The sequence below is a fragment of the Parasteatoda tepidariorum genome, chromosome 10, assembly GCF_043381705.1.
Source record: "Parasteatoda tepidariorum isolate YZ-2023 chromosome 10, CAS_Ptep_4.0, whole genome shotgun sequence".
In the NCBI taxonomy this organism is placed as follows: Eukaryota; Metazoa; Arthropoda; class Arachnida; order Araneae; family Theridiidae; genus Parasteatoda; species Parasteatoda tepidariorum.
In genome coordinates this window covers 71,006,458-71,018,538 of record NC_092213.1, presented here as the reverse complement: position 1 = coordinate 71,018,538, position 12,081 = coordinate 71,006,458, and the positions used below count along the sequence as shown (strand labels likewise).

The window sequence follows — 12,081 nt, the reverse complement described above, 5'->3', positions numbered from 1 at the left end:
GACCTATACGTTGATTTTTGTTTTGTACGAAAAAGGTCCTGCGAAATCAGTACCAGTATTTAAGAAAGGAAAAGTCGGTTTACATCGAACACTAGGCAAATCTCCCATTTTTTGAACTAAAAATCTAGGATTAAATTCAGGGCAAATGACACAATCATGAACAATTTTTTGAGCCGAATTCCTACCACGTATTATCCAAACTGTTAGTCTTGACAAATTTAATAGTGCCTGTGCACCTATGTGACAATTTGATTTATGTAAATTTAATAAAATAAGCTCAGACATTCTATGATTTTCAGGCAAAACTATGGGATGTTTGCTTTCATAGGGCAAATCAGAATTTGTTAGACGCCCTCCAACTCTGATAACGTTTGCTGAATTATCAAAAAATGGAAACAAAAATTTCAGTTTGCTAGTAACATGCACTGGTTTGCATGATTTCAATAATTTAAATTCTTCTGCTAAAGATTCCTGCTGCAGAAATGAACATAACTTTAATTCTCCTTCACTTACCTCGCAGGATATAAGATTTCCACTTCTCTTAATTTGATTCTTACAGTTGTAAATAAACCTATATACATAAGACATTGTCCTAGAACATTAACGTTTATATAAAAATTATCATATTTGCCACAGTCCTGTTTAGTTTGTAGTTACAGTGTTTAAATTAGCTAAGATCATTTTTTTAATATTAAATTTTCTTTTACTTAATATCTATTGTTCCTTTTCAGGCTGAAGTTGATGGTATCCCAAAATAAGAGCAAGCGTGAAAAAGATATTATTTCCAAAATCACAAGTATACCCAGATGTATTGAAAAGGAATGCTTAAAGTGTGAATCTCTAAATACAGAGAATTCATTATTAAAGAGACAGGTTATGGATCTCGCTGGCGACATGAAAGCCAAATAGGAAGCTATCGAGAATATCCGGATAAAATATAAATAACTTAAATCAAAATATAGGCAGCGAAAAGAACACAAGACAGAGGCTGAGTTGGAGCAAAACGTAGTCAAAATCGGGGAATCTCTCATCGTAGATAAACATAGGCTTGCCATATACAGGGTGAATGATTTCTCGAAGTATACATGCGATATACTCGATGGTGTTTTCAGCAGGGAGAGTCTTTCCAAAAGCTTACTTAAAGGGTTAACGCGTGGGAGAAAATAAATTTCAGAAGTATTCTCCTTTGCGAACAGACAAATATATATCTGAAGTGTTTGTCGCGGAGACTAATAATTCGAAGTGTGTTCTGTGCAGAAATATACATCCCCTCGCTACCTGCCCCCAATTTAAGAGTATGTCAGTATATGAGAGAATTGAGGTATTAAATGGGAATAATATTTGTTTTTGTTGTTTCGCACCCCACTGGTTAAGTGAATGCCGTCCAAAGAAAAACTGTTTTTGCTATAAAACTCATGATACTATGATTCATTTCCCGCGTGAATATTTTAATCATTCCACTTCTCAATTCAAATTTGATGCCCCAGCTTTCGTTCCAGGGAAGAAAGAGGAAACTTCGGAAGTGACACCGCAAATTGTAGCGACTAGCCTTGAGAAAAACAAACCTAAAAACGTACTTCTGAGTACAGTTCGCGCACATGTTAAAAATAAATTTTCTGAGTGGATTGAAGTTAGATGTTTGCTGGATGTTGGGTCTCAATCATGTTTGTGTACTAAGGCGTGCGCGGAGAGGTTGCAATTAAGATTGGAGAAAATAAATACAATGGTTTCGTGTGTTAATGATGCAACTATGGTAGTAAACAAATGTGTTAGAACTTTAGTGGCAAATAAGGATAAGAGTTTTGTTAGAGAATTAACGATGCTAGTGGTTGACAAAATTACTGATCTCATTCCAAACAAAATAATTGATGCGGATGTTAGTGTTTCAGAGTTCGTGTCATTAGCTGATAATAATTTCAACAAACCTGAGAAAATTAATATGTTATTAGGTGCGGAGGTGTTTTACGAATTGTTAAGGCCAGGACGATTTTATGCTCAAAATTCCAATTTGTTGCAAAATACTGTGTTTGGTTTTGTCGTGAGTGGCGGCGTTGATCAGGTAGATTTTGGTCATGTTCATTGTGGGCTGATTCTTGACGATGACTTGAATAAAACTTCAAAACGATTTTGGGAAATTGAAAATGTCGAAGTAGAATTTGCAAAGGACACAGACGCGTCTTTGTGTGAGGATCATTTTGTAAGCACCCATAGAAGAAATGCAAATGGTAGATATGTAGTTGCAATGCTCTTGAGTAAGGACCCGTCGTGTCTTGGACAGTCTAAGAACATAGCTTTGAGGCAACTTAATTGTTCGTGGAAGCGTTTGTCTAGGGACTCAAGAGTATTTTTTGTTATATCTGGATTTCTTGCGTAAGTATGAGAAACTGGGCCATTTGGAAAAGGTGATTGAAGAAAGTGTGCCGCCCACACATTACTACATACCACACCATGGAATATTACGCCCTGATAAATTGACTACAAAGATGAGAGTCGTCTTCAATGCTTCATCTCCCACTACAACAGGCCTGAGTTTGAATGACATTTTAATGAAGGGTGAAGTAAAGGAAGATGTGTTTGAAACAATTTCTCGTTTTAGAAGGCACAAATATGCCTTTACTACGGACATAAAAAAGATGTACAGACAAATCTTGATAAATCCAGATCAAAGAGACCTTCAGAGAATAGTGTGGAAACCTTTACTTGATGCTGAAGTTACAGTTTACAGGTTGAAAACAGTAACTTTCGAAATGTCCAATGCCCCCTTCCTTGCAATAAGAACTCTGCAACAACTGGCCGAAGATGATAAATATCGATATCCTTTGGCTTCGGAAGCTCTTCTGTATTACGCCCATATGGATGATGTTGTAAGCGGAGCCCAGAATCTAGAAACTGCCCGTCAATTACAACTCCAATTGCGAGATTCTCTGCAGTCATGCAGAATGAAACTTCACAAATGGTCTTCGAATTCTGATCAATTGTGGAACAGTTCATCTTCATCTGATGTCGAGCACTCATTTTCTATCGATAATGACTTGTCGGTCAAAGCTCTGGGCAACAGCTGGAAGCCATTCGAAGATAAGTTTGTTTACAAGGCGTCAACCGCAGTAAAATCATCGTACACTAAGCGTGAAGTTCTCAGCGTGATAGCTAAATTATACGACCCTCTTGGTTATTTAACACCAGTCTTGACAAGAGCTAAAATCCTATTACAGCGATTGTGGCAGCAAAAACTAGATTGGGATGAAGTTCTGCCAGATCCAATCACCGAGGATTGGAATGATTTTGTGACAACTTTAAAGTGCATCGAGGATGTGAAAATTGATAGATTTATTCTTTCGGACGAATTTCAACGAATTGTTCTTCAGGGATTCGCAGATGCGTCTGAAGCAGCCTATGGAGCTGTAGTCTATCTTCAATGTTTCACTTCACATAGTGCTAAAGTAAATATTCTCGCAAGCAAATCACGTATATCACCAATTCGAGTGATTTCAATTCCCCGCCTTGAACTGTGTGCCTGTGTTCTTTTAGCCCAGCTTGTGCAAAAATTGCGTGCATCTTTACGATTAGAAATTAGTGAAACTGTACTTCATACCGATTCTACGATTGCTTTAGCGTGGTTGAATACACCTGCGAACCACCAGAAGACATTTATCGCCAATCGTGTTTCCAAGGTTCAAACCTTGACAGAAAACTGTCACTGGGCCCAAGTGCCGTAATCTCTTAATCCTGCCGACCTTGTTACCCGTGAGTTAAGCCCTCGTGACATTCACAATTAAAAAATTTGGTGGAATGGCCCAGCATTCCTGGAACAAGGTGAGTTATCCAATGAGCAAACAAACTCCCCGCTGACGAATGAATACGACTACTCTTCGGAAGAATTTAATTCCGAAAGAAAAACTCTGACTTTGGACCATAACCTTTTGAACAAGATCCTTTCTTTACATAATAATTTTCATAAAATTGTATGTGTTTTAAATTATCTTTACAGGTTCATCGAAAATTGTAGGAATCCATTATACAAACAAGTTGGACCCCTCAAGATCTGTGAAATCCAATCCAAACAATACTTTTAAGGCTGGTACAACAAGTGGAATTTTACTGGGATTGATTGATTGAATGTAGGGTTTAATAGCACAAAGTCCAAAGAAGGACATGCTGTGCCAAACGAACGGTTTTAAAATAAGGTAAATGCATATTACAAATTTTCTTCATTAAAAGTCACACGGAATTTAAAAACTAGATACAACGTGACAGAGGTATTCAAAGATGAATAAAATCAGATAAAATTGTGAATAGGATAAGACAGTTATATACAGTATAGAAGACCAATTGCGCGTAGAAACGCAAAAATGTTAGGATGATGAGAGTCACCTAACAAATCCTGAAGAGTTAAAATAGAACTACCAAAAAAGGTTAGACGATGACGGTTAAAACATGGGCAGATGATTAAAATATGATGAATAGTTAGTAAAACTTTACAGGTGTTGCATTGGGGTGGAGGTTCCCCAAATAACAAATGTAAGTGTGTCAGCCGAGTGTGGCCGATTCGGAGACGATTTAACTCTACATCTGCATGCCGCAGACTCAATACAGGATAAGGGTTAAAATCTGTTTTTATTGAGTGCAACTTGTTATAAATTTTTAGTGAAGGAATTTGAAGTGAAGGACTTGTCCAGTAAGGGTGTGTCACCATTCTTAGATACTGAAGGTGTCTTGCGTGTAGGTGGCAGATTGGTACACAGAAATTTGAGTTTCGACAAAAAACACCAGATTATCCTTCATAACAATCATAGACTGACCAATTTAATTCTTGAAATGATCCACAAAAGACAATTGCATGTTGGTCCGCAAACTTTGTTATCTATTGTTAGACAAAAATACTGGCCGTTAAACAGTTGCAATATGTGTAGAAAATTAGTTCATAATTGTGTAGATTGCTTTAAGGCTAACCCTGTTACTTGTTCACAAATTATGGGTCAACTGCCAACCCAGATAGTTTCTCAAAGTTTTCCATTTAACTATGTAGGATTGGATTTTTGTGGACATTTCTGGATTAAATATCCAAATCAAAGAAAATGAGTTTTAAACAAGGTGTGTATTTGTGTGCATGGTCACTAAAGTAAAGCATGTTATATCGAAATAGTTACAGATCTAACTAGTGAAGCCTTGATCGCGGCTCTAAAGCGATTCTTTAGTAGACGAGGTAAATCTGAACGCATTTTTTCAGACAATGCTTCCAATTTTGTTGGTACGCAATTAGAGCTAAAAAGACCTAGAGAAATTTTGAGTAAATGTGATAATAATTCGAGTAATTTTTTATGCGAGGAACGCGTTGAGTGGAGTTTCATTCCACCAAGAGCGCCACATCAAGGGGGCCTTAGGGAGGCTGGAGTAATTCTAGATTTACTTATGAACAATTTTTAACCATTCTTAACCAAATTGAGGGCATACTCAATTCGCGTCCTCTCTACCCTTTATCATGTGACCATGAGGATTTTGAAGCTTTAACTCCTTGCTATTTTCTAGTAGGTCGTCCCTCACAGCGATAGCCAAGCCAAGTTTAACTGAAGTACCTGAAAACAGGTTGAAAGTATGGCAAAAGTTATACAACAAATTTGGAAGCTTTGGTCAAATAACTATCTGAGTACACTTCAAAATCAAACAAAATGGTATTTTGAGAAAAACAATGTAAAAATTAATGATAAGGTATTTTTGAAAGAAGATAATTTGGCTGTATGTAACTGGCCTCTTGGTCGAGTTCTTGAAGTGTATTCTGGTAAAGATAATAAAATTAGAGAAGTATTAGTGAAAACTAAAAATGGAATTTTTAAACGTCCAATTGCTAAACTTTGTATATTACCCTTCTCAAATGATCAATAAGTGTGAAAATTTCAATTTATGTGTATTTTGAATATTTTAGTTTATTGCGTACACTGTATTGAATTGTTTAAATTTAAGCAGTTAAAAATGATCAACTACATGCGTAATATATGAAAAAATTTTGTGCAAAGAAACCACACTTAGTATATGTCAAAACTTCATAAATAAAGAAAAGATAAAAGACAGTATAGAGTATTACGTATAATAAATATGCTATTTTCTTTGATTATTGTGAGTATTTTAAAGATTTCGTGTGATACTAATTTTTTAAAAACTTAAATTTTATTATTATAATCATTTTGTTTTCAAATATTACAGTGAAAAAAGTATTAACTATAATTTAGGCTAGTGGGGTCCATAAGGACCCCACGCGCGCTTTTGTGTACGTAAGGGAGGCGCGCGTCCTGGCGGGTTAAATTGTAAACTAACTTGACTTATGATTAAGTTCTTTAAATAAAAACATTTAGTCTAGATTAGTTATGTTATGCTGTTGGATGTGAATCCTTTAAGTCTCATTTACTTTTATCTTTCAGCTAATCAAGATTATTATTGCAGTAATAGTAAACGTGCTAGTAATTTTAAAATTAACTTAAGTCACTTCTACATGTTATATCTAGTAAATTATGNATCTCTTGTTCTAATCGAGCAATTCTCTTGAAATTTTCAGCAAATGTGCATAACATCAATCTATTCAAAATAGACTATTATTATAAATCCAATGCATAAATTAAAAATTTTACAAAAAAAAAATTACTCAAAATTTTATGAAAAATTGATTTCCTCCATTTAAGACCACCTAGAAAATTTTGTAATTGTTTCAAAATATATTCCTTAGTCTAAAATGTTAATTTGAATATTATCTTTAAATTAAAAAAAAAATTTTGGAATTTGAGTGAAATTTACGTGAAATATCCTGCGCGATACATGATTAAACACAAAAACAAAAATTTATTTTTTTCAAAATATTTGTTTTTATAATTTTTTTTCTATAAACATGTGGATTAAACTTTTTATATTTATCAAAATTATGATTCTCTGTTATTTATTTCTGAAAATTTCATATAGTTATCTGCATTAGATATTTTCTTACAGATTTTTAAAGTACCATAATTTTTTGATCATTTCGCTACATTTTAAAGGAGTACTGTCCCCCCGTAAGTAATGTAAAATTATTAATGCTAAATTTAATTGTGATTAAAATAACTTTTAATAATATATATATATATATGAATGATTGCTTAAATCTTGATTAAATAAATTTTTATTACTGCTATATGAGCGCGTTATTATTGTCGAAGCACTACATCTGCGTATGCTTCATTTTTACTCTCTTGTTATTGTTAAGGATTATTGTATTTAATTGTATAATTGTGTTCATTTTATGAGAATTGAAAAGAATCTTAACTCCTCATAATCTTAGTCAATCACGTGAACTTTTAAGTTTAGGGTTAAAAACAATATCCCAACTTGTTTTATATATTTTGTGTTTTAGGAATGTTTTAAGATTTTCATGAGATATTTGAGTTTTAACAAGAAAACATGGATTGCACGTGTTGTAAATTGATAGGGTTAATTATTGAATGGAATACATAAACGTCACCTGTAATATCAATCAGGATATTATTTTATGTTTTATATAGTCACAAATATTAAAGCCTTTGATTTTATTTTAATTTTTTGTAATTTTTGGCGCGTTTCAGGTGTAGGAAATTTCTTGTAAATTTTATTACTTAAGCCTTATATCGAAAATGGCAGAACCTCGGTCAGACACTTCGTCTTCGGATCCTACTGCAGCAAACAGAATTGATATTATTCCTGTGGTCAAAAGCCATACGATCTCAGAATTTTTACCCGTTATCCCTAATTTTGATGGGAATTCGAGTTTTTCCAGATTTTTCGACAAATTCAATTCCATTGCAGAATACTGCAACTGGGATGTAAATGATTAAATTTTTGCGCTATCTTTACGCCTCACTGGCGAAGCACAAGAATTTATAAACACACAACGAAATTTAAAACAAGCGAAATAATTTGATTTAACAGTTAATTCTTTAAGGGATCATAGGTTTGAGACGAAGTCAAACATGGCTTTAAATATCACTAAACTTACACACACATATCAACTGCCGTGCGAAAATGCCAGGCAATTTTTCAGCCACTTAGAAGGTATATCATACAACTGTGTACCGAATAATAATAGTACTGAATTTGAGGATTATCGACAACGACTCTTGTTGTCAGCTGCTAAACAGGGTCTGAGGGTGGAGTTACTGAGAGGAATTGCCTCAACGGCTTTAAACAGCTATAATGAATTTAAGAAGCATGCACAAACATTCGAAGAAAATTTTAAGGTTATTGAACCGCTAGAGCTAGCAGCTACTATACATGCTAAAGCAGGAGAACGACCAGATAACAAAATAGATAGCCTCACTGATAAAATTGAACAGCTTATTGTAAAATTAAATGATATGCAAGTTCAACTAAATGCACAGGGCTTTCATTCAAATAAAGAAAATTCACACAGGACCCGAAATGTTAATAATCATCTTTAGACTCAAAGAAAAAATGCTTTAAGTGTAACAAGTTAGGCCACATAGCTAAATATTGCCGAATTCCATTTTGTAATTTTTGTAACCGTAGCGGACATTCATTGGATAATTGTTTCTAAATGTTAGCGAGACGGTGTGCACTTTTAGGGAGCTAATGACAGACAGTGTCACCGCAGTGCAGGAGAGAATGGTTTTACAGATGGTCGAGGGTGGCAGTGATGAGTCGATGTTGCAGATGCTCCAAGCAATTGATGATGTCCCCGAAGTTAGGCAATAACTAGTCGTCTCAGAGTTAACAAAGCTAATGGACAAGCGGTTAGGGACGTTTACAGCCTTGAAAAACCAACTAACTGAATTGATGGCAAGTGGCGTCAGGATCGAAGCTGCCGTTTACGAATTAAAAGAGCGTGGGAATGAGGCTGTCGCAGAACAGACTAAGTTGCTCCATCGTATGGAACAAAATGCGACAAAGCGGGACTCGAAGAGGGAGAAACATATGACGCGTCAATTATCCGAATTCGAAAGTAGGCACCAACATGAGTTCGCGGTTTTGCTAGAAGAATTGACAGATACCGCAAAACTAGCAGCGCGACGTTTTGATGAACTGGAGACAAAGTTACTACAGCCATCACTTTCCTTTGACTCAGCGAAGGTTGCTGACATTCTACGTCAATACTCTGTGTTAAATAGGAATTTAACATTTAGTGTAATAACTCTTGCTAATAATATTATCACACTTTTGCACAAGAACTCACAAATCTTTTCTCACATATTTCAAAGACATTCTAGTTTCAGTTTGTAAACAAAACAACATGGAAAGCAGTGTCTGAAGAAAGCAAATCTTTCGGGATGCACTCATCTCTTATTGGGCAATGGAACGGCAGCGGAGCCAATCAGATGAAGGAATGAGACTCTTGGAATTCCGCTAAAGATGAGGCGATTAAGTGTAAGGCTGATAAGCCGAAGACAAAATATAAAAACTTTTCGTTTATGTTGGCATCAGTCTGATTTTCATCCTTGCCGCGGGCTTTGAAACAAAAAAAAGAGTTGGTGGTTGGTCTTCGTGAGGCGAGGGGGCTTCGGCCCCTTAGCAAAAGAAAAGTGTGAGAGTGTGCAGCTCCAGTATTAGGGAGTGAATTTTTTTAGAGAATGGGAAGAATCTCTTCTCATCTCAAAATTTTTTTCTAAATTCTTTGCTGTTTTAGCAATCTAATATTTCATTGCCAGAATGGATTTACGATGGCAAATTATTTTCGTGTTTTGAAATCATAAAATTGATGTAAAATTTCAGTACTTTAAGTACTTGTCTATTATAGCCAAGAAAATAAAAATGTTTTGTAAGTATATTCTGATTCTATTCTCCTTGATGTTTCTGTTCTGATTAGTTATTTGATTTGATCTTATTCTAAAAATCTTTTTTTTATTCTAGAGAATTGAGCGTTTCAAATGTTTTGTACTAACCCTATGATCTTAATTTATTTCGCAGCACGTGTTACCATCACTATAAATGATTTTATAGCATAAGATTTAAGAGTAGTTTTTGATTGCAGCTTTATTCTCATTTTACAGTTTCTATGCTTGAGTTTTAAATTTATCTTTTATTCTCAATTTTATACACGTGCTGATTACTGATTAATTTTTCGGCCAGTCAGTCTTGATCTTAAATTTTAATATTTAAATTTAATCATTAAGTATTATATATAAATGGTTAAATAAAATAGATAATATTTAATTATGCAATGCCATAATAAAGCAACCACCATGTTATATGTTCACCGTGTTATACTCTGAAAGCGCTCAAACGTACGAAGGACAGTCATCCAGCTTCGAGGAATGCGCTGAGAACGTGACTTGGTTGTCACTAGGTAGCGAAGAGAGTGAGGCAGGTATATTGGTCGAGGAGGAAGCAGGTGCAGCGCAGACAGAAAGAAATTATAATCGAACGAATTTAAACGTCGATGCTGTAGAATTCGTTCCGACGTTAAATGTGTTACAAGATGCGGGTATCATAAGCGAAGGTGATTGTTCGTTAAAATGCAGTGAAAATCACCCTGCACGTACAACGGGAGACCAAGGGTATGGTGTTACAACTAGACAGCGGTCAAACGAGGGGCATCGATTCGACAATCATGGGCACGTATTGCATCGTTATCACGCTGACGAAGACTTCGAAATTCCGCTAGGATTTACGCATATGCCCGATCCCTAAAGAAACATTTAGTCTAGATTAGTTATGTTGTTGGATGTGAATCCTTTAAGTTTAATTTACTTTTATCTTTCAGCTAATCAAGATTATTATTGCAGTAATAGTAAACGTGCTAGTAATTTTAAAATTAACTTAAGTCACTTCTATATGTTATATCTAGTAAATTATGTTAGTTGAAGTTGGAAATTCTCACAACGCAATATTTTAGAAAATCATTTTTGATTCCTTAAATATATTTTTCTCTATTCAAAAATAAGATATAACAGTAGAACAATAGGGTACTTAAATGTTCCTCATAGCTATTCTTGTTCTGACCTGTATAATGCTTTCATCATTCGCTAATAGTTCGTAATGAAGTATAGCAAGGCTTGGTTTCTTCTGTTAGGCATCTGTTCTGCCGCGTATTTCATAAATTCAGCGCCTTTCACTTCTACAATAGTCAGCTGTTTTTGTTCATCCGTAGCACTCTTTCTTGATGTTTCTATAAAATCTGTAAATCCAAGCAATTACTCTTATCATTTTTTGACATGATGTGAAAGTCTCATACAACGGAATTTGACCTCTGAATAGATTTGTTGAAGTCACTGTTTTTCTTCTTTCGGCGTTGATAATGTCCAAATCTGGATGGACAATATCTTTTGGCCAGAGCTGTGGTGGATCTTTCAACCAAATTGGGCCCTCCCACCATTTAGATCGCTTAAAATGCTCTGCAGAGTATCCTCGTGAGGGAAGAAAAGCTGGATTAAGAGATCCAGGAATATAATTCCATTCTTCTGGCAAACTGAAAGAAAGTTTGAATAAACTGTTAAACTTTGGGACAAAATTCAAGTCATTTTTTACGGAGAAAAATAGATTTCTATTTATTTTATATTGACTTAATAATTACACGATTCTCCAATCGCTAACACCAATGACAGGTCGCATAATATTCCGGCCTGTATCACGCAAAACTTTATAGCGAAGTTATTTATCTACCGTTTTGCCATTATAAAATGAAATAATTATTAAATCCCACTTGCATTTAAATAAGGGACAATTCAATTGGCCAATGAATTTCATGAACATTAGAAAACTGTGTATAATGAATTCATACAACTAAAATAATTAGTACAAAACAGCTGCTAAAAATAATTCTCTTAGACATTAATAGTAATTAACTTTTCGCATTTTTGCTAAAATCTTCTTTGTTGAAATAACTGAAAATAAATAAAATATTAAAAAAAAATTACAAATGGTGATCTAACAGATTCGAATTGAAAACAAAGTTCTGCTTTACAATAATAAAATGTTTGAATCTGTTAAGTAAACAATTTTTAACTTTAATGTAATAATCGCTTAATTCTTAAAAGTTATTGTGGAATTTATTTTGTTTGAATTATTTAATGAGACAAGCGAGTAGGAAAAAGATTTACCTAGTACGATAGATTACGCGGCAATGGCGGAGGC

General features: G+C 34.5%; 2 protein-coding genes and 1 long non-coding RNA gene across 3 annotated transcripts; all 3 read left to right on the top strand.

Moving 5' to 3' along the window:
* The first annotated feature begins 1,423 nt into the window (after positions 1–1,423).
* On the top strand, positions 1,424–2,374 carry LOC107453090 (uncharacterized). Its single transcript, XM_016069772.2, has one exon. It carries the CDS (start codon positions 1,424–1,426, stop codon positions 2,372–2,374), a length of 951 nt encoding a protein of 316 aa, XP_015925258.2.
* Positions 2,375–2,483: 109 nt separating this feature from the next.
* Positions 2,484–3,716, top strand: LOC107453089 (uncharacterized). Its single transcript, XM_016069771.2, has one exon. It carries the CDS (start codon positions 2,484–2,486, stop codon positions 3,714–3,716), a length of 1,233 nt encoding a protein of 410 aa, XP_015925257.2.
* A 5,384-nt stretch (positions 3,717–9,100) lies between these two features.
* On the top strand, positions 9,101–9,775 carry LOC139426658 (uncharacterized). Its single transcript, XR_011637887.1, has 2 exons — positions 9,101–9,135; positions 9,219–9,775. It is a non-coding gene; the product is annotated as an uncharacterized lncRNA (long non-coding RNA).
* The last annotated feature ends 2,306 nt before the right edge of the window (positions 9,776–12,081 follow it).

Coding starts and splice junctions, on each gene's coding strand:
- LOC107453090 (XM_016069772.2), top strand. CDS start 1,424: ATGATTCATTTCCCGCGTGAATATTTTAATCATTCCACTTCTCAATTC.
- LOC107453089 (XM_016069771.2), top strand. CDS start 2,484: ATGAGAGTCGTCTTCAATGCTTCATCTCCCACTACAACAGGCCTGAGT.